The sequence below is a fragment of the Pimephales promelas genome, chromosome 2 (genome assembly GCF_988280905.1).
Source record: "Pimephales promelas chromosome 2, fPimPro1.hap1.1, whole genome shotgun sequence".
Lineage (NCBI taxonomy): Eukaryota > Metazoa > Chordata > Actinopteri > Cypriniformes > Leuciscidae > Pimephales > Pimephales promelas.
Genome location: NC_142770.1, coordinates 4,744,760 through 4,768,553, shown reverse-complemented (window position 1 = coordinate 4,768,553; position 23,794 = coordinate 4,744,760). Strand labels below are relative to the sequence as shown.

Sequence of the window (23,794 nt, the reverse complement as noted above, 5' to 3'; positions counted from 1 at the left end):
ACACAGCTTAATGCTCATTGGTTTAAACAACCGTGATGTATTTTTCTCTTTTAACATGTTTGATTTTAAAACTCTGATATCATGTTTTATGTGTATACATATTTTTTATGGGTGAATACACTCTCTGACAGTGCCATATGGGTTATTATGAGATTTCAAATATGATATTTTTATAAACATGATATTTTTATTAAAAAACAATATATAAAAACACACATCTGTATTAAAGAAAAAAATATTGATATACATATTTGGAATGTAATTAAATAACAAGTACTTTGGGTGTCTTGTTCATTATATTTATTTTCATATAAAAGCAACAGAACTTAAAATTACATCCAGTTTATTAGCAACACGTGCACGAGCGTGAATCCCGCGATATCAGTCTTTGATCATCTCACGGGTGTCAGACCCACTGCGAGAACCGAGATCTGTCCGGCTTGACTCCGCTTTTTTCACTCCTCCTCTAACTGCAGCCGCTTACTCTCGACTACAATACGGCGAGGCGAGGCGCATCTCAAACAAGCCTAGTGGTTCATTACAAGGACCTTTCGAGTTTGAAGCAAGCTTCGGAGCGTCGGTGTCAGACGTAACATCACTATCCGCGACTACTAATATTTGCAAGCGACTTTACTGAAAAACAAGCCAAAAGTCGCTTAAAATAAGCGGACTTGGCAACACTGCTTTCTACCGTAGCCGAACGCGAATAAACAGCGCTACAGAACGCGTTTCATAACTACCTTGAAAGAGAAGCAGCAGGAAGCTGGAAGCTAGCCATATAAAGTAAACTCCGTGAGTAGTGACTTTTCCCTTGTGAGTGGTGTAAAATATGTAGTTGGGATTGTTTCATGCAACTTGTTCTCCCTCACTGTTATACGAGTTTATTATGTGGGAATAAATGTGCTGGTTACGTTAATGAGACAGCTGATTCGTACTTGACCATAGTATGTTACAGGAATCACTAACCCGTCGATCTCGAAAGAGATCTAAGTCGATCGCGAAAAGTTTTCAAAATCAGAGAAAAAGCCTGTGTGTAGTAAATGGTGTCTATGGGATGCGGAGAACAACAATCATGTAATTTTTGTCACTTGCACCTTTGGACTCATGCGGACGTGTCGAGTGTAGTACTGTCCACAGTAACAGCTCATATTAGCCAGCTAAACTTTTACTTCCCTGTTAGAAAACATATATAGCTGCATAGTTTCATGTGGTTCATTCATAGTTTCATGTGGTATTATGGGTTTGCCATGTGGGGAGAAATGTGCTGCTGGTTACGTTTGTGAGACAATCAGCTGCTTACTAGTATTATATTAAATTATATTTTAAAACCCTTGATCCTCACCTGACTATGGCTTTGTAAACTTTATCCATGATGTGGTTTTTAATGGACTGTGGTACAGAAACAATGACAATGTTGCACACTCTTGTTTTACTCTGGCTATTCTCTGCTGTCTCAGCTGACGAGATGTTTGTCCCGTTTTAGCCACCGTAGCTTCTTCGAAAGGGAGGGGTGAGCAGTGGACTGAGCCCTTAGTGCAAACCTGGTGCAAACTCGCAACCGAACCACTAGATGTCGCTAAAAATCCCACACTGCACCTTTAAGTAAAGCAACATGGTAAAAAGATGAATATGACTTGATTTTACTTTAAATTCCTTTTACATTCTCCAAGGTATTGACATTAACATTTTTCATAACTCCATTTAGGACATTTCTGTTCATAAATGTAAGCACTGTGGCAGTAGTAATGTAATATTTAGAAAATGTACTCTTGTACTCTGGTCTGGATACTCAAGTACTTTTAAAAACAAGTGCTTCAGTACTTTTAATCAAATATACATCTGACCGAGTACTTTTACTTGTACTTGAGTAAAATTTAGCAAGGGGTATCTGTACTTTTACTCAAGTAATAAAGCTGTGTACTCTGTCTGCCTCTGGCCCCGGGCCGGCATACCTCTCTGAGCTGATCTCACAGCCGTCCACCTCGACAGCTGACAGCTCCACTCCCAAGCAGTGCACACATTCAGATCATGTATCCTCACCAAAATTATACTGTGGGCCAGAAGGAACACGCATACGTAAAGCTTTCAAAACATGAAAACTTGATTTTTGACTCAATATTTACATATAATTGAGGTAATCTCTGTCACATGCACTGCAAGTAACACAATTAGGCATAAAATTAGTCAGTTTTACAGTGCACTAGGCTACTGCTGTTCCTCAAAAACACACATTTATCAGTTAACCCTCAGGTGCTCTTCGTTTCGGAGTCACACTTGTTATCTTCCTGGTCAAAAGTGGCCGGACACCTAAAAATGAAACTTTCTCCATCCCAGTAAAACCAATGCAATTTATTTTTGTTCTATAATATTTATTCTTTTTAATTTAGTATTTTGAAACAATTTAATTGAATTTATTAATATTTATGCAATATTTATGGTTTATTTTTGCCATGGAAAAATATATGTATTTTTCTATATTATTTTTTTTCAAAAAAATACTAATGCAGTATTTTAGTTCAAAATAAAGTCTAGGCCTTCAGAAAAAAAAAATATTTTTTGAAGAAAATTAGCACCATCTGGTTACAGTATAGAGAAAAAGCGTAGAATCATGGTGTAACCACTTGATGGCATGTACAGCTCTCTATGGAGAGGCATGTGAATTCCCCAGTTGTTTATGAACACATTTTTTTGTTGTTGTTGTTGTTGGTGGATTTGTATATATAGTTGAAACAATCTCAAAAACTATTTCTTATTAAAAAAATGACAAAACAAATATTCACAATTTTTTTCTTCATTTTTTTACAATTTCCCATTCATTTCCTATGGGGTCATATTTGACCAAAGACCACAAGTGTGACTATTTTTTTTAAGACCACTTAGCATGCTCAGATCATGACCTCAATTTTTTTGTGTGTTCACATACATAATGCCATTAAAAGTCACCAAGTTTCGGTACATCGCGATGAAGCTGTGATTTTTAAAAATTCAAAACATACTTTTTGTAATCAAAATTTATTGGTGTGTATGTGTATAAAAGTGTGTTTGTATGTGTGTGTGTTGGTGGGTGTGTGTTTTGCTCTCTAGATGTTGTAGAGTGTCGCCCCTTTCCTGCGGTGTACTTTTTTTAAAAATTGTGGCCGATTTGTAGATTGTACATACAAAAATTCAGAGATTTTTTTTTTTTTTTTGTCAATTTCCCATTCATTTCCTATGGGTCGTCATTTTTGACAGAAGAGCAAAAGTGTGACTCATTTTTTTACGACCACTTAAATTGCTCGAATCATGACCTCAATTTTTTTGTGTGCTCACATATCCAATGCCGTGAAAGTCACCGAGTTTCGTAATTTTCTGAAGAAGCTGTGATTTTTAAATATTCAAAACAGATTTCTTTAATCACAATTTATTTGTGTTTTTGTGTATAAAAGTGTGTGTGTATGTGTGTGTGAAGGGGTGGGTATGTCTGTTTTGCACTTGATGTTGATGCTGTCTTGATGTTTTAGAGTGTCACCCAATCAATGCTGAGCATTTTTTTTCTGCATTGTGGCCGATTTGTGAATTGTACACACAAATTCTCAAAGTTTTTGTCAATTTCCCATTCATTTCCTATGGTCGGTCATTTTTGACCGAAGAGCACAAGTGTGACTATTTTTTTAAGACCACTTAGCCTGCTTGGATCATGACCTCGATTTTTTTTGTGTTCACACCCAATGCCATAAAAGTCACCAAGTTTCGTAACATTCTGATGAAGCTGTGATTTTTAAAATTTTAAAACAGAAAATTCTTCGGTCAGAAATGACCGAAGAGCACCTGAGGGTTAAATCAATATCATACCAACTGATGATTAAAGAAGAAAGGAGTAAATAGTACTGTATAGACCATTTCACAACATGTAAACAACACTGGTCCAGAAGCACTTCCTGTTTCAGTTTGTAACTGTTTTCTTTATTTCACATGTAAAGAAAACATCTTAAAGATGTTTGTTTAACTTTTTGATTCATTTTTAAATGTTCTGTTGGTTGTATTTTATCCCAGCTTTTATGTAGTGTTAAAAAACTGAAACAGGTTGAAATCTTGTGAAATGGTCTATATTAGTCGATCTAGTAATAATGACTAAAGGCCCGTTCACACAAAGGACTATCACTAGATAAAGATAGTTCTAAATGTCATTCTCAATATTAAAGTGTATATAGCAGAGTTCACACCACAGCTAAGGATAACGGCACAGAGAGAGAGTGAGATCAATGTTTTTATCTTTCTAGATAAAATTGTTCTGAAAGTGATTCCAGCAATATTGTTTCTCTGCAAAATTTGCAGAGTCAAAATGACATCCAGTTCCGCGTCTCTAGACATATGGGGTGGAGGGATAGGGTTGTGAGTAGGATGGGGTTAGATATTTTCTGGCTCCACCCAGTAGGCCTAAATTAGATTTTTTTGGAGGCGTTAGACAGAAACATTGACACCCAACTTAGAATCCATCCTGCGTAACGATCTCAAGCATTTAAAGAAAAACATGCGCTTTGAATAATCTATAGGCTACTGAACGATATTTTCCGCTAGTGTGGACACTAAGATATTATTCTTTATAGTAATCTTTCTTGGTGTGAAATGCCTTAAGTCTTTTTCATGAAATATCCAGGTCTGTCTGACTAGGAGAATATCTATGTGTTGCTGTTCTACTGGTTACTGTAACTGGTCTGATTTACTATCACCGCAGTCCCTCAACACCAAACACCACCAATACAGAATGACATCTCTGCGTACATACTGCGTAATTTAATATAAATGAAATATAAGAGGTTTGTTGGTCAAATAGCCATCTGTGGTTTGGTTCTTCACAGAGATGTATAGTAACGAAGTAGAACTACTTAAGTACTAAAATGCTGTGTCTGTACTCTAGAGTATTGTTTTTTCTCTCTTATACTTCTACTTTTACTTCAGTAGATATTTTCGATGAATTTAATACTTTTACTTTGATAGTTTTTATACGTTCTGCTTACTCGTTACAATTATAAAAATTTTACGAATCATTCGTTGCAAGTTGGCTTTCATGCTGCCTAAATCACATGCCATGTTTGTAGGGTAATGGTATTGATTGACACACACATTGACAACTAATGCAGGGGTTTTCCTGCAATGAAATTTTTTTGGCGGCCGCCAAAGCAAATTTGTATCCCGCCCAAGCGCCTTATTTGATTGCTAGTTCAAACTTTTGACTGCTTTCTTTAATAATTACATGACACAATACTTGTACTTTTACTTTCAGTACTTTAGTGAATTTTAAAATAAACTACTTGCAATACTTAAGTACAAAAAATGTTGAATACTTTAGTACTTCTACTTAAGTGTGCTGCTTAAAGAGCACTTCAACTTCTACTCAAGTCACTTTTTTGATGGAGCACTTGTACTTTTACTCCGGGTTTCTAGTACTACTTTATACATCTCTGGTTCTTCAGCACTTCTACCCTTTATGAGAACAGCTGCATCTGTTTATAGTGAGTAAAAGTATCCAACTATTATTAGAGAGGGGATTTTCTGCTATGGATACTTGACACCAACGATGTGCTTGTGTTACTGTATAAGCAAGGCCTGCTATTTCGATCCAATGGCGGTATTCGATTAGAGGTGAAGGTCTCACGCGTGTTCCGTCTCTTCTCATGGCAAAGGGATTTTTCATTAAATGCAATGCATTTATTCTTATGTATTAACTCGTTATTTCATCTGACTCCATAAATGAAAAGGTTTTTCAATGATATCTGTGCGCTATTAAATCTATGTGAATGTTTGACTATTCCTTTTAACTCTAATTAAAAATAAAGTCAAAGTCTGTTAGAATAATCAAATATAACAATTTATTATGTCAGGCTAATGTATTACTACAATTTCATGATCATTTGAAAGATAATCAATGCATTATATAGCCAGACCTAATTTAATATGGAAACATGAGTCCCCCCCATACCCCCCCCCCCCCCCCCAGACTTACTGATGCAGAAGTTTATTTGCATGGGACCATTTGCGAACAGTGAAAACTAGCATTGAGTTCACTCCATCTGAGAGCAGAGTGTCCACCATCCACCCTCCTTTGTGTGTTATCTAAAAACTCTTAAAAACCTTGTTACCTTTTGTTTTACTTTTGAGTTTGAACAGGAGAGTCACGAACGCTCATCACAGAACAGAGCAAGACAAGCATTTGTGTTTATAAAACTTAAATTTTGTTATTTATTTTTTAAATGACCTATCGTTTGGCTTGATAAGACCTTTATTCATCGTCTGGAATCGTTTAAAGCCCTTTGAAGCTGCACTGAAACTCTCATTTGGACCTTGAACTGTTTGGTGCCCATTGAAGTCCATTATATGGAGAAAATCCTGGAATGTTTTTATCAAAAACCTTAATTTCTTTCCGACTGAAGAAAGAAAGACGTGGACATCTTGGATTACATGGGGGTGAGTAAATTATCAGCAAACATTTTTTTTTTAAAGTGAACTACTTCTTTAAATTTACTAAAAGGAATGGCACAGTGAAGGGTGTGATTCATATTTAATAATGAATGTTATGTAGAACATTTTATTCGAGTTTACAAAATTTCATACATCACAATTACATCAAAATATATGATAAAAAGAGTGGAAAAACAGATATAAAAGAATAAATGTGGTCAAAGTCAGTGTTCAGTGATTAACTCTATAACATCTGTTCCAGAATGTACGATATTTGATTACCGTCTTTTTGGGACATTTTCATACACCGCATCCGTCTTTGATTTCTGAAAAAAAAACAGAAACTCTTTCAGGAACCCGTGGATGTGACGGTTTAAAAGCAAATAATACAAGTATACTTCAAATTTATGGAAAATTCTTACAAATTTTTATTTTATTTTATACTTTATTTAACTGAATAGTATTTGTACAAATGTAGAAGCACAAGAAGTCACATCACATTTGTTAAGGAATGTTAAAACAGGGGTCTTCCAGAAAAAAGATTGGAAACAACTGCACTATACCACTCTATTGAGCAAAATGGCAGCGATATAGTAGAGACACCACAAACATAGTGTGTGTTGAGACCAATACAAGACCAAGGCAAGGTGACAAAGTCAAGACCAAACCAGTCCAGCACTCCTTAAATTCATAAAGATCATTAACACCTAAGAAATGACTTATTTTTAATCAATAGAAATAAGTAGAATAGCACACTACATATATACTTTATACACTGTAGCTGTTACCAATCAAATTAAATCATTAACAAAAACATTTGGTACAGAAGATGGAGAAGGTGGCCATGTTTGTATAAAAGAAATATCATCTTTGCAGCCATGCTTAAATTTGTGAAAACAGCTCAATATCTTGTGATATTGCTTAATTAGATCACGTTATAATATAACAATTATTTTTTTGCAACAATATCTTGAATTTTGCAAGCATTTGTATTAATCTTAGGGACATTTTTGACAATCCCTCATTCATTTCTGAACTGGCACAATAAATAAATCAAATTAGCAATAAGTTACTGGTTGCATCTGAAGCAGTCCGTTTTACTTCCAATCACATTAATGATGTTGATAAATCAGACAATGCACCTGCAATTCTTGAATTCGTCAATCTTGACTGTTTTTGAAACAAAATCCCAAAACCTCTAAAGGCTGATTTGTACTTCTGCGTCTGACCTACGCTGGAGCCTCTACACTATTGGTTTCATTTATACTTCTGCGTCGTTGTCCAGATTGACTTGCAATTACACATAGGAGAATGTGAAACCTGAGGGAACGGTTCTAGTAGACCAATCACAGTGCTTCAGTCCACGTAGAATTGACACGTTGTTACATTTCTAGAGAGGTGCAAGTCAGGGTATCCCGAAGGGAATGCATGCTACACCCAATTGCAGTGTGAGTTTGATGCAGAAGTACAAATGGGCTTTATGCCCAGCTGCACTACTTCCTAAACTTCAGCCAGCTCCTTGTTTCTTGTCTGCCATTATTGGACAATTTGATTAATTCAGGTGTACCAGACCTCAGTAGTCATGGCAACAATAATCAGACACGCCTGAATTAATTAAGCTTGTCCAATAATGGCAGACAGGAAACAAGGAGCTGGCTGAAGTTCAGAAAGTAGTGCAGCTGGGCATAAAGCCCATTGGGCTTAACTCTGAAGTCTCGACCACAAGTGTACTTGGTCTTGGTCTCAATCAGACTAACTGACTGCAACAACTTCTTGAAACACAGTCACAATGATCTTACCGTTTTTCGTGTTGTTGGTTCACACATTTTTGAATTAGCTCTGTCTCTCTCCTGTATCCGAACTGCATTAAAAATAACCACAGATTAATTAAAAACAACAGAGCTTGCATTCTTAATATATATATATATATATATATATGATGTCTGATTCATGTGAATTAATATTCATTCCTGACCTTTTTTTCTACATTTCCTGCAGATGCAGAAGATCCCGACTACAGCAACAATCATCAGAGATCCAGCAGAGATCAACACTATCAGAGATAATGAGACTGGAGGACCTGAAGGAGACTGTGACTGAGTCTGTGGGATCAGTGCTGTGACGGCTAAAGAGAGACAGTCATTAATGTGAGTGAATGTGTCAGATTTACAACTAAAGAGATCAAATAATCACATATGTGATGAGTGGTGGTGTACCTGCACATGTGTGTCTGCAGAGTGTGTTGATGTCCAGATGTGTGGTCTGGTTGCTGATGGGATTGTTCAGCACACAGCTGTAGGTGTTTTTATCCTGATATTCCACCTCCAGAGGTAGAGAGAGACTGATGCTGAGATCACACACACTGATGCTGGACAATACACTCATTCCTGCGTACCAGGACAGAGTCGCATCACACACACTCAACACTGATGATGAACACACCACTGAACAATTTGAAGAACATCGTGAAGAGTCTCTGATGATGACAGGAACAGGCAGACGAGCTGGAAATATGAGAGAATAAACAGAACCACAATTTATTATCAGCAGAAATGCAAAAATCTGGGTTACAATGAGACTCAAAACGGCAGTCGATGAGGCCTAACCGCTAACATTAGAGGGATCCTATCATGCCCTTTTACAAAGTCTTGATTTTTTATTTATTTTTTGGTAGGGGGGTGAACTAGAATATGTTACTTGCTTGATTATTAAAAAAACCCCATTATTTTTCATATATTTTACATATTTACAGTTCCTTTCTCCCCAGTCTGGCTAGTATACGAAATGTGCTTGAATGTTTGAGCTTTAGCAAGAACCAATGAGGTTTATTCTCATGCGTCCAGCAGTTTAGTTTGAGCTTCTGTTTATGTGTTCTGATGGTTGTATGTGAATAAAAGCCTAAATTCAATCTGATGATCACATAAAGCGAACGTCGATTGAGTCCCTTAAGAAAATTTGGACTAAACCACCCAATTCATATGGATTTGTTTTATGATCTCTTTATGGATGTTTTGATGGAACCATCAATGGCTGTAAAGCAATCGCTCAGATTTCATAAAAAAAGATCTTCATTTGTGTTCCGAAGAGCTTACAGGTTTGGAGTGACATGAGGGTGAGTAATTCATGCCAGAAGTTTCATTTTTGGGTGTACTAACTCTTTAACTATGGCTAAACTCAGAATATTCCTTTAATAAAAAACAGGAAAATGTGAAAATTTGGACAAATACACTCTCTACTCACCATAGACAGAAACACTGAACGTTTTCGATGAATGTTCAGCTCCAAATATATCTAGTTTATAGAGTCCAGAGTCAGTGTTTGTGGTGTGTGTGATGGTCAGAGATCCAGTTTGATTGTCCAGCTTCAGTCTGTCTCTGAATCTCCCATCAGGACCATTGTATGTGGAGAAGATATGTTTCTCTTTATTTATTTTAGCTATAAGAGACTTTTGAGCTCCATATTTCCACAGTATGTTGTCATCTTCATGTATTTCAGTAACATCAGAGCGTAGAAAGATCAAATCTCCCTCCATCACTGACACTGACTCGCCAAACACACCTGGATAACAAACAGAAACAGGTTTTATGTAGATTAAGGCTCCTAATGGTTTGTGAAGGACGAAATCAGTTGCGGTTTGAAAGGAAATATTAAAGGGGTAGTTGATTATGATTTCACTTTTCTGACTTTAATTAGAGCGTATTGTTGCTGTTTGAGCATACACAACATCTGCAGTTATAATGCTCAAAATTCAAAGCAAAGAGAATTAATCAAATGGGAACAAGAACGTTTAAAGAGTAATTAAACCCCTGGTCAGAGGCTGACTCCACCCACTGGCAATATTTGAGAAATGCTGGAAAAGTGGGCAGAGCCCAGCGGAGGGGGGAGTGCACCGTCTCTCTGTAAGGGCGTGGTTAGCTGGTACCCTCTGACATCATAGGGCACCACAACTTCCAATAGACCCTTTTACAGTTGGTGAACATGGTGACGTTTTTTTGTGGGCGGAGCTTAGGTGGAGGCAGAAAGATCCATCTGGCCGCTTCACTAACGCTAGTTAGCAAGTTTTATTAGCTTGTTTTTTAACAATGACTGGAGAAAATCCGATACTATCTTAATGAGTAAGGTCACTCAGTGTCCAGGACCGCGATTGTTATTTCCAAAAGTTATTTTTAACGGACAGAACCAGATTGGCCGACATGTAGCCGCCCACACGCTCACTCAATGCATGGATGATCTGACAGGATTAACGTACGTTACCTCGGGTGAGTGGCCTGACTTCTACACCTACCTTATAGAGAAAACGATCGTAAATAGAAACTGAGGGCATATAAATCTTTAGATGTCTATATGGTCTTGTACAAGACTTGTGTGTACGATCCGCAGTTCTGCTGAGCCAGCGCCGAGACCACGACAATGTAAAGAGTGACTTTACAGTACGATTTTAATGATGTGAATATTTTCTAGAAATAAAAATTCCAGATACAGCATATTAATTTTTCATCAATTCTTGCACCAAACAACACAACAAGATGACATTTAATAATAGTAACAATTATTTAAGCTCCTTATGTAGCCGAATCTGTGCTGTTTTGTATAGGCCGCCTGCAGTTTTCACTTTGTTTTGCCTCCAGCTAGCGCCGTGACGTAACTGTGACGTCGGCGCAAAAGGGGTCTATAGGAAAATATAACTGCAGTAGCCACGGCTCAACCTGAAGAGGGCAGCACTCAGACGTTTTTACACCATATTAAAACTCTTTATACCCAAATGTCAAACTTGAATGAACAGCATTAATAAAGCACCAGTATTCCAGATAATTAACTAAAAAAGATTGTTTTGTAACTCGGTAGCCTATTTTAATAATGTTAAAATTGTGTAATATTTGTGAATTTGATTATGTTCCCCATTTATCCATTTTGTGCCATCAAGATTATCTACTCTCTGGTGCTGTGCGCTTGCCGTGAGACTCCGCCCACAAGCTGTTCTGATTGGCTGTGGAGTTTTATTGATTTCCTGGAATCTTATCGCATTGCGTCTGGTTAGGACACGGTGTTATACATCATTACCACATTTTTAACTGGTAATTTTTGTCATTCATGATTACTACAGTATTTAAAGTCATTTTTAAATGATCGCTGGGCATACATTTTCAGTTGTCAATTTTGTTTGAAATTAATTTATGTAAAATTGGAAAATTAGACATTTCCATTATTTGACATGACTTTTAACATTTTTTTAATACATACATGATTTTCCCAGACATAAAATTACAATTTAAAAATTCACTGACAACCAGAGGCCTGAATCCAAAGTTTAGATAAAATCTGATTTGATCTGCTATAACAATTGTAAAAAGTCTATTCTAAACCTTAGCAGTACTTTGTCACTTTGCTCTGAAACAAATAGATATTAAGCCATACAAAATGTTTTTAAAACTTACCAGTTGTACAGCTCCTGCACAAACAGAACAAAACAAACATCTGAAACATTTTCTGCACCTGTTCAGTGTCTGATCTAACAAGATTATCTGATGAACACTAAACCAGTGAAGCCTCCCACATCAGTAAGACCCCCCCCCCCCCCTCTCTCTCTCTCTCACACACACAGTTCTTAATAGTGGACAACAATTTTCCTCTATCATTTAGCATTGATAATGTTTGAAAGAGAGTTGTCTGAATGTATTAAATATACTGATTTTATAATTCAATTTTATAATTGCATATCCATATAAAAGTTATGTACATTGAAAAATTATTTAGCAGCTCATCTTCTGAGTCAAACTGAAACCTGATGTGGTCGGGTTTCTTCAGAAACAGGGTTTGATCTCTCGGATGGACATACATCTTTGGCAGGAAAGTGGCGATTTCTTTGTGTTATTCTTTGTTTGTAGATGAAGAGCTACTTCCTGTCCTATTGTTATGAACTTTAGTTTGACTTTATCGCTAAATAAAAATGACTTCCAGTGCAGTAAAGTTCTGAATCAATCCATCGAAACTGATGCTGTATTAAAATCATTGATAAACTACAATAGACTCAGCTCTTGCATTAACCTCTTCTTCTCTACCTAAACTTTTACTTACAACAGGATAAAGAGTTAGTTCACCCAAAAAAGAAAAAAATAATAATGACTTTATTTAACTTTTCATTTTCTTCTGTGTGGGCCTCGAGTCAGTTTGTGTAATGTTAATGTTAGCTCAGTTCAGTTCTCGCGCATGCGTCGTGGAAATCTTTTGAACTCTCGTCTCAGGCCTACAAGGAAGAAAAGGAATAGTCGAATAAAGTCGTTATTTTTGTTTGTTTTTTCGCACAAAAAGTATTCTCGTCGCTTGATAAACTTATAATTGAGCTGCTGTAGGCACATGGAATATTTAAACCTTTTCTTCATTGACTTTCTGGGCTGTCAAGTTTCAATCCCTTACGAGCCTATGTAGCAGTGATCCACCTCTCAAATTTAATCAAAAATACCTTCATTTGTGTTCCGAAGATGAACGAAGGTCTTATGGGGTTGGTACAGCATGGGGGTGAGTAATTAATGACTTAATTTTCTTTTTTTGGGTGAACTAACCCTTTAATCTGTGTTCTGAAGATGAACTTAAAGGGTTAGTTCACCCAAAAATGAAAATTCTGTCAGTATTTACTCACCCTCATGTTGTTCCAAACCTCTATGTGTTTATTTGTTCTGCTGAACACAAGGGAAGATATTTGGAAGAATGTTTTAATCGAACAGATCTCATTCCCCATTGACTATATAGGAAAAAATACACACCATGGTAGTCAATGGAGATTGAGATCTGATTGATTAAAACATTCTTCCAAATATCTTCCTTTGTGTTCAGCAGAACAAATAAACACATAGAGGTTTGGACCAACATGAGGGTGAGTAAATACTGACAGAATTGAAATTTTTGGCTAAAATTTTAAAAGGCTTTTAGACCAGATATGGGCAGCAGGCAGTCTGATTCTGGCATGTCACATGTCCTGTCAGTGGCTGGCTAGTTATCTGGCAATCTGTCTTTGACAAGTTTCAGAAACCATTGATTTTTTTTTTCCTTTAAAGCTCATTTATTATACATCTGTTGATATGATTATGTTCTTTAGTATGATTGATGTTTTGGGGACTGTTATCCAAATATAGCCAGTCAAATGGCCGTGATCAGACTGGCAGCAGCAACAGATGTATAGGCTAATAAATGAGTTAGAAAGGGAGCAAACACAAAAACTGCTAAAAAATCAGAGGTTTGTGAAAACTGACAGTTTTTCAGACAACCAGACATCTACTGACAGATCACGTGTGATATGCAAGTGGCGGAAAGGATTTGCTGTCCGCCAGGAGATCTGAACCCTGAACCCATGAACCACACCCAGTTGTCCCACTGCCACCTGGAAAACTATTCTCAAGATGTTCGGTTTGTTCCTGTGACACATGAGCGCTCTCATTCTATCGGCATTTATCATTTAAATGCGGTGACAATGGACATGTTCCCGTTTTTTGGCTTAGCGGGATTATTTTTTCTGCACCATGGTAAGACCGATTGTTTTTATTTATTTATTTATTGTTTTACAAGCTTCCGGTTTCAGGTATAAAATATCGTTATATTTAGAGAAACGTGTAGGCTATATAACTTCTCTCAAACTGTTTACCCGACCATAAGTCATAATCTCTTCACTGGGCAACGATATAACCCGAAAGAAGATCTGACTCAGTTAACGCTGCTACAAGTTGGCTGTTTGTTTCAATGGCGAATGACGATAAATTGATTTAAAAAAATGTTGTTCATGAAAGTGGGACCCGTTTGAATGATGGTGGCCAGAAACTTTAGTTGTAGTTAATTACTAATAGCAATTTTGAGTAGTTTTTATTGATCATACAAGTGCGACTGCAACCAACAGAATAACGATAGGTAAGATTGTACAAACATATGCATTCAACCCTTGTACAAAAACGTTGGCTCTGTTGGATTATTACTAGCATACACAGCGAAAGTCACAATAATATAACTCAATCTAACTTTTAAACGTCTTAAACGTCAATGAATATAATGAGTCTTCCCCTACCACCCTGCGGGGCGGTGCTGTCATTGCTTTTTCAAAATTGTAGTCCCACATACTGCTGCTGGAAATCCCCCTGCTAAAACCAGCCTGCTCATCTTATATATATATATATATATATATATATATATATATATAGACGTGTCCTAAAACCCCGGAACAAAAGCTTTGCCTATTGCCTAACCTTAACTTTTTTAAGCAAAAACATATAAAAATGCATAATGGGATATTTCATTATTTATTTATTGAGTCTGTTACATGTCAAATTTTCTGGTATAATAATGCTGTCTTAAAGGCTTAATAGTGATTTAAATGATATATTTTGAATCAGTAGACAAACACATTCAGACTCCCACGTCTGGTAAAATGCGTTTCTCTTACGTGCGTTTATGCACGTCGTAAACATTTTTTTAAGATCTGTTACTCTGGTTACTCCCCCCCTCCCTCCTCTCTACATAACAAGATCACACCGGAAGCTCGCCCACGTCTGTAATGGTCCTTCTGTGGTTGCCGTCGCACAATCCAAGTGAATGCTTAGCATGTTTGGTTGTGGTTGAGGAGAAATCTCATATGATTGAAAAGCGCTTTGGGTGTAACAAATAGTCTCTGGTGTAACTTACACAAAGGCGCTGACCAGAAGCCTCGTTCAACGTGTAAATGCTAAAGTATCATTAAAATGTCTTAACCTCTGTATCTTGGGGGATACTGACATTTAACAGGCTGTAGGGGGAGGGGCTATGGGGGGAGGGGCATTATTTGGTTGCAGTTGATGAGAAACACTGATGGGGTGATGGGTCATGTAATAAGGTCATGTGACTTTTTGCTATAACATTCCAAATATTTGTATCAAACTCCAAAATGGCAGCATACGTGGACAAAGGCACTGGCCATGAGTAAAGTGTTTTTATATTTTTCACGATTATGATATTTTAGAGTGATTTTGTTTTAGAAAGTAGTTTTTTAAGGATCGTTTTACATGTTCTTGTTGATATTTTCAAAATAATCTTCTCACAACTTTGATTATCAGGCATTGAATGTTTGTATCCCGGGGGATACATTGCCCATATAAGGGTATTTGCCAGGGCTGATCACTCACAGATATTGTCATGTTTTGAGGCCTGTTCTCTACAGATATTGAATGGGATAAAAGTTATGGATGTGCCAGGATGGGCAGATATCCATCATGTGTCAGAAGTGCAAAGTGAGGCTTTGCCTGGTCACTGGACAAAATGCTCGCAACTGTTTTGTCAGCTTCCATTGCCCATAGAATATATCTGTTGTGGGGCACCACAGCGAAGATAGAGTTAAAAAAACAAAACCGGAAAAAGGTGTTTTAAAAATCGGCACATGAACTGTTTAAAAAGTTATGAAATATTAAATGTATATTCTACTTAGGCAATGCATCTTGGGAGAAAAAGTTCTGTTTTTTCCAATTTTTCTAATGTTGTATGGATAATATGAAAAATTGTAGCTAATTAATTGTTCATTAAATGTTTTAAAAGTTGTCATATGAACTATAAAAAAAAAAAAAAATTGCAAAATGTAACCCTAAATGGGCAATGTATCTCGGGAGAGACAGAGTGTAACTTAGAAACTATAGGTCATATTTTGAAAAAAATGCATGAACTCTGTCATTTTAGTCTAGATACATACAAAAATAGCAATGAATCATTTTTCCATCAAAATTATTTATGCTTGCCCCTTAAAGGGTTTAAAAAATAGCATCTGGTAAGTGGTCTCATTCCCTAAACCACACTATAAACCGCTAATAAGTTTAAGAAATGTATACCTCCATGGGTGTGGTTTTCAAGTGTTAATTTCATGTGTAATAATAAACAAGTCAGGGGGCTAATTTAGATTTTTTTTCCCCCCCAAAGATTGGCTAAGGCAGTTAGCCTAGAAATAGACGCACCCTAGCGGCAGCAAAATATAGTTTTTAAGAAATATGAGTTGTCCGTCTATATGGGTAGTATTCGTTATGATACTAAAATTTCTCTATACATGTAATTCTCTATATATATTTGCATTAATACACACACACAAACTGTTATTTACTCAACAAAATTAAGGAATCACTGGACGAAGGAAATGTTGTCGGAGCAGTGTTCCTGGACCTAAAAAAGGCCTTCGACACTGTCAATCACAGTATTTTATTACAAAAATTAAATCTTTTTAAAATGTCTTCTGGATCTTTGCAGTGGTTTAGGTCGTATTTGAGAGGAAGACAGCAATGTGTTAGGGTAAATGGAGTGAGGTCAACTTTGCCAATAACATGGGAGTACCGCAAGGGTCCGTACTTGCCCCACTGTTGTTTACTATGTATACCTAAATGACCTACCAAAATGCTGTCTGGGCATAAACTGTCAGATGTATGCGGATGACACTGTGGTCCATGTTTATTTATTTATATAGCACATTTCATACACAATGGCAATTCAAAGTGCTTTACATAGAGGAAATTAAAAATAATAAAAAGAAATCAGAATAATTAAAACAGTTTAGAGTTAAAAAAAATATGAAGTAGTACAGTAACAGACAATAAAAATTATGGACCGGAAACCTATGAAGTGGCATCATTGTGATGTTTTAACAAAGCATCAGCTTTTGGGCTTCGACAGTTTTATTGATTTTAATTATATCAAATTGGTCTAAATGTTTAAATAATCATGTTTCACCAATGTTCTCTGAATTAGTAAGCAGACGGCAAAGTTCTCATAGGGTGAACACAAGGGTCACTGTCTACTCTAGTTCCAAAGTGTAAGACCTCTTTTGGTCAGTCTGCTTTCTCTCTGTGAAGTGGCCAAAACTCTGGAATGCTTTACCTACTAATTTAAAATTAGAGACAGATGGAAATGCTTTTAACAGAGGACTGAAACAAAGGCTGAAAAAACTAAACAACAGTGCTCACATGTATAGTCTACTCTGATTCTGATACTTTTGTTTTTGCTTTTGCTGTTTTTTTTTTTTCTTTTATTCCTTGTTATTGTATTTTTGTTTATTTTTAAAAGCCTCCCGTGGACAGGTGTTGAAAATTAGCATGTGTGCTATAATCACTAAAAGCAAATGCATATAGTTCGTCGTCTAATGTAATTGTATGTCCATGTCAAATAAAGATATAAATAAATAAAAAATTAAAAATATTGAAATAGGGTAAAATGTGATTCAGGGTGTGTTGCATAATGTTGTATAAGATCAATAATGTTCTTCTACTGTTTGTTTCCATGTGTCACAACCAAAAATTGAAATATAATTCACTGTTCATTTCTTCTTCAGGTGCCTTTGGTGATGATACGGTTGCAGAGTCAGTGTCAGTGATGGAGGGAAAGTCAGTCACTCTTAACACTAGTGTTCAAACAGACCAACAAGAATATATTATTTGGTATTCACAAAAAAATCGCTTGGCTCATATTAGTGGAGATCTCAGTAAGATCTGTACAGATGATCCGTGTAAAGAGAGATTTAGAGACAGACTGAAGCTGGATCATCAGACTGGATCTCTGACCATCACAAACACCAGATCCACAGACTCTGGAGAATATAAACTACAGATCATCAACATCAGCAGCAGCAGTGAAAAGATCTTCAATGTTACTAGTGAGTCCTTTAATGAATGTTTTAAAGCAGCTTGTGTTTTTCAGCAGAGGAAGGAAGGACGTGTAAATGGTGGACAGCTATTGTGCTCCAGCCTCACAGTGTATAGATAACTTCATGAAGTAAACAAAAGTAAAAGTAGCCCAATTATGCAGGAAAACTATGCAAAAATTCTACAAAAGGATGTGAAATAATGAATTGCATGCTGTCTTGGTTGTAATTTTGAATTAGTATTCACAAACACTAAAAAAGTGTGTTCTCTATAGTATGAGTGTGTGAACTATGAGTGTAATTTGGACAAACAGTACAGTATATTCGCCATGTTGTCATTATCATCTGATCTACCAGTGTCAGTAATGTTGCTTCACTGCCATTTATAAATCCTCTCCTGTGGCCTCATGGGATAGTGAAGTCTCCATCCTATGCATACCTTAGAATCTCATTGTAAGAAGTAGGTTATCTGGGTACATTTTGCCTCATCTACTTCTTACTTACATTTAATTACTTTTTTTTTTAATTCGGACACACTCTGTTTGTTGCATATTGTTTTTCACCAGAGTAAGCAGTTTGGGATGCAGCTTGAGTCTCCTATGTCGGCACGTTTTATGTGACATTATAAATCTTGCCATTTTTAGATTCAGTTATCAGGAAAAATGCTTAAAAACAGGCTTACTGTGTTATAGCAGTGCTGTGATTCTGCTTTAGCCGCAGTTCGTCACAATCCCACCAGATGGAGCCATTTATTAGTTAAATCAATATCATGCAACTGATAGTCAAAGAAAGGTATACATGCAGCTCAAAGATATTGAAAAATATTGGGTGTATTATCATTCACTCTCTACTAATTATGATTGTCTGTCTGTAGTTGTTCCAGTTTCAGGTCTGTCTTCAGGAGCTGTAGCAGGAATAGTTGTTGCTGTGTTGCTTGTTGCTTCTGTTGCTGGTGTGATTTACTATTGCAAGGCTATACTATTGCAAGCAAGACCCAATGGAGGTGAGTATTACCATTTATCGTGTGTGAATTAGGAAAAGACTTGTTAAAAGATGTGAAAATGTATTTTTATTCAAACTAATCAAAGTAATGTGTTTAATTGAGTTTGTTGTTGTTTTAACAGACACGGATAATAAGGACCAGTGTGATCAGGTGAGATTCTATGTGTAGTAAATCTGTCTGCCTGCTAATTAAACTGTGAATCTGTTTTATTCAGATCTGCGGGATCTGTATGTGGTGTTTCCCTAACATTGTGTTTGTACAGTGGTCTCAGAAAGAATTAAGAACATGCATAAATATTTGGTCACAATTTAGATTAGGGTCTAAGTCTCACTATTAACTAAAACTCATAATTACGGCTTATAGTTTGTAAGGTATTGAAATTTAGGGATTGGGTAGGTAGGATTTAGGATGTAGACTAATGTAATGTAGAATAAAGCATTAATATGCATTTTATAAATACTAATAAACAGCCAATATCCCAGTAATATGGATGCTAATAAGCAACTAGTTAATATTTTGTATTATTTTTACCATGTATTTTTATATTATTACATAAATATTAATATAAATTATATAATTTATCTATTTAATATTGAGTAAGCATGATCACATCTTTTTCTTTTTTTTCTTCTCTTTTTTGTCATTTATTTTTATCACATCAAGGGGTCTCATTCATGAAACACAAGCAGAAATAATTTTTGTGTAAATGTGTGTAAAGTGGTTCTTGCGTAAATTTTATGGATTCATTAAAATGTTCGTATTTTCCAAATATTAGTTGGTACCTACGCAAGAAATCTACACCTGACCAGCCACGCGTAAATGGTGCGCTTAACATCCGAACGTTTTGCTCAATAATAAGGCTGCATTTTAATTCACCTACATCGGGTACATATTTAAACAGCATTTTGAAAAAAATATTATATATAGTAATTGCATACGGTTTTTCTTTTTACTTTTATTATGAGAGCCAGTAATAGCAGATCTGGTGATCGATTGGCAGATCTCCAGTTTGAATACGATTTTTCCGAAGTGAACTAATTCGTTTTTTTCGAACCATTTTCTTCTCACTTCTGGGACTGTCCGAATTAACAGATGAAACTCCATTAAAGGAGTAGTTCATTTTTAAAAAAAAAACTTTTGCTGATAATTGACTCACCCCCATGTCATCCAAGATGTCCACGTCTTTCTTTCTTCAGTCGAAAAGAAATTAAGGTTTTTGATGAAAACATTCCAGGATTTTTCTCCATATAATGGACTTCAATGGGAACCAGACGGCTCAAGGCCCAAAATACAGTTTCAGTGCAAACTGTTGAAAGGGCTTTAAACGATTCCAGACGATGAATAAGGGTCTTATCAAGCGAAACGATCGCTCATTAAAAAAAAAAAACAAAGTTTAAGTTTTAGAAGCACAAATGCTCGTCTTGCTCTGTTCTGTGATGCGCGTTCGTGACTCTCCTGTTCGAACTCGTTCATCAAAATGAACAAATCTTTTTCAATTCGTTCGTTTTTACTGAAAGTGTCTTGAACTACTCCTTTAACTGCCTACCCCAAAAAGTCATATAACTGACGTTTTGGGACGTCTTTTGACCATACGTCAATATTCGCCTTTTTAGGGCCCCCTTAAACGTCGGTAGATGAGGTTATGGGATCCTAACTCTACCCCAGACCTAAACCTAACCCTAAACCTAACCCGTCACCTAACTGACGTTAAAGGTAAAGCGTCAGTTGTATGACGGCCCGGGATCGCCATCTAGCGACGTTTAAGGGGGCCCTAAAAAGGCGGATATTGACGTATGGTCAAAAGACGTCCCATGACGTCAGTTATATGACTTTTTGGGATGAGACTGTGTTGGCTGCCAAGCTTCCTTTTTTTAGGACCTGATAGGCCAGCCACTATGTACGCTTGAAAATAAAATGTGGCGTTTTGAATGAACTTCTGATAATAAACTTCAATTTCTGCATCCGAGAAATCTTATATAGATGTCAGTCGGATATATTGGGCGGGATTTATGATAATTGAGAATGAACGTGCACGCGTGTCCCATTTACGACTGATTGGAATTCATTAACACACACATTTGATTTCACTATCACATCTGACGTTTACGAAGTATTTGTGAATCAGGAGAAGAGTTTTCGGGAAGGTCTATTTACGAATGTTTCATGAATGAGACCCAAGGTGAGGCAGAGCTAAAAAATAAAAAATAAAATAAAAAAAATAGGCTAACTCTCAAATAAACTAAATAACAAATAATATAAATCAAAAGGATCTTGCATCCTTATTAAGAGAACAAATATCTTAGAACACCCCAGTTAGAATATTACTAAATCATCAATTCTGTTCATTTGTTTTACAGTCTCCTACACAGACTGACCATCTAATGAAGAACTCTACTAATGGGACGGCTATTCATGAGAATGAGATTAACAATGCGAAGGCTGCTAATGGGACATCCTCTATTCCAACTGAGGATAAACTTAACATCATGGTTTGAAATTCAGCTTAACATCATGGTTTGACATATCAGTTATTTTGTCCCATATGTTCACATCCTCTTAAAACTGATAGAACTGACACAAATACCTGAGAATTATGAACAAATTAAACATTGTACACCCTGCTACGAGACAGATCTCTTCACAAAGTGCCTTGAAATGTGATATTTTTTTTATCTGAAATCGTAAACAAATAGTTTGTGAACAAATATTTTGTTGAATGAATGTGTATTTTTCCCCGATTCCCTATTTGTATTGCAATTGCCGTACACTACTCCTCCTTTACTTAATATGAACTGGACTTTTTGAATATTTCAGGGAATTTTAGTAAGCTGATTTAAAAAAAAATGCTGTCCATGAATTTGAAACTCTTTGCATGTTCATCTCTTAAATGCGAATAAAAACAGATAAATTCTTTAAGCTTGTTTGTCATGACTGAACTAAGCAGAGTCAAGTGGACTATATTAGTGAACTAATGTAAAGAATAGTGAATGAGGGTATAAGGTGAGATTCGGTACACAGCCTCTGAGAGTCGAGCGCGGATAATTCACGGTATAGCCTAACTTTTGTAAATATTAGAAATATTGAAATTTCTCTGTTCCAGAATCAAATCTCACCCTCACGCTCGGTCATGGCGATATCGCGAGACAGCTTTTCACTCAATGGTGAATCTCGTCATATTTGTGTCTTGTGAGATCTCGTGGCACCCCTAATATATATATATATATATTAGGGGTGCCACGAGATATATATATATATATATATATATATATATGGAGTACTGTATTTTTATAATGCATAATACATGTCACACCTCTTCATTACGTTTATTTTGGTGTAATTGTGATGTATACAATTTTGTAAACTCAGTTCTACTTTAAATGTATCGTATGGAAAGTACTGTAAAGTATGGTCAATTTGGTGAATATGTATACAATAATTAATAATTGATAATTAATAATTATTAATACGGATCTAAACCAGATAAACTTTACATTATTAAATCTCCAGAAAAGGCATATGTTCCCTGCATCTGCATTCAGATATGTACCTAGACAATTTACTACAAAGGATTATAATTAATTGCATATTAGTCTAGTTGATGCAGTCTTGAACTTTATTAATGACGTTCCAGCTGATTAGGGTAAAACACTGTCCGTCTGTTCGCTTCATTTCACTGTGGATTGTTTTGTAAACAAGACTGGATTTGCAGACCAATTAAGAGAAAAGAACTGTGCAGTCTATATCGGATCTGACAGGAATGGTGCAACACACGGACTCTGGGTCGAACATGTATGGGCGAATCATTCCGGTTAACATTGGACGTTTTCAAAACAATTTTCCCCAGTGCAGTGTGCACCGACGGGTGAGTTGAAACTCATTATGCAAAACTATGTTCCACTCACAGCAGTGGGCGTTTACTTCCAAGTCTTCAGTGTGAGACGCCCATAAAAACCGAGCGTTTTTTAGCTAGGCTCAAGACTAGGGTCGAAAATAGCCTATTACTTATTTATTCTGATGTTTTTGAAAGCAAAAACCAAGCGAACGTCATAAGTTGACCTCAGACAACAATATGATCAACTTTTAAAAGCCAGTTCATGACCCCTTTAATACATTAATCACATGGTTATGCAGGAATTTATCGTATTCTTTTCAGAATTAGTCAAGTTACAGATTTCAATGAAGGAATGTCTGTTTCTGTGTGTGCGTTTTGGAGAGAGCTTTCTGGCCGCCTGGCCCTGAAGAGATGGCGATCTGTTTGAGGCCTGACCCCCATCTGTGTGTGTCTGTCTGTGTGTGTGTTGTACACAATGTTCCTTCTTGTCAGAAAGGGTTAAGGCTCTGTTTTAACTCAGTTCGCTATGAAAGTGTCAATGAACGCCATTAGGAGCTTCCTGGTACTCGCTGGTGAATTACTGTGTGGAAGTCAAAGGCTAAAAGACACAGTCCAGATATCCTACACTGAGAGAGTTTGTTGAAGAGTTTATGTATGACAAATAGTGTCTGTTGTTAGCGCCTTTGAATGTCTGTGATGTGATGGTCAAAACTAAATGTTAAATTTTAAGGCAAGAAAAGTAGTTTGTTGCGGGTTGTTTTTTTAGGGAAGGACTACATGCTCTTTAAACGCATGTGCGCACCATCAGCGTTCTCATCGGTTCGCATTTTCTAAAGTTTGTGTAGAAAGAACTTAAGAGTTTTCTGTTAAAACGGTGTCGTGTTAGCTTGTTGTG

General features: G+C 36.3%; 3 protein-coding genes across 4 annotated transcripts in view; 2 read left to right on the top strand and 1 right to left on the bottom strand.

Annotated features, from left to right (window-relative positions):
• The window catches only part of LOC120486584 (uncharacterized), a 65,262-nt gene that overhangs the window by 23,733 nt on the left and 17,735 nt on the right, over positions 1-23,794 (top strand). The gene's annotated exons all lie outside the window — the stretch shown is intronic.
• On the bottom strand, positions 6,522-11,994 carry LOC148995751 (uncharacterized). Its single transcript, XM_089119121.1, has 7 exons — positions 11,977-11,994; positions 11,874-11,887; positions 9,679-10,121; positions 8,655-8,942; positions 8,414-8,563; positions 8,238-8,299; positions 6,522-6,764 (listed from the first exon to the last, which is right to left on the bottom strand). Exons 1-7 carry the CDS (start codon positions 11,992-11,994, stop codon positions 6,717-6,719), a joined length of 1,023 nt encoding a protein of 340 aa, XP_088975247.1. The 3' UTR covers positions 6,522-6,716.
• Positions 13,730-21,926, top strand: LOC148995750 (uncharacterized). Its single transcript, XM_089119120.1, has 5 exons — positions 13,730-13,955; positions 17,756-18,076; positions 18,939-19,067; positions 19,189-19,217; positions 21,425-21,926. Exons 1-5 carry the CDS (start codon positions 13,730-13,732, stop codon positions 21,560-21,562), a joined length of 843 nt encoding a protein of 280 aa, XP_088975246.1. The 3' UTR covers positions 21,563-21,926.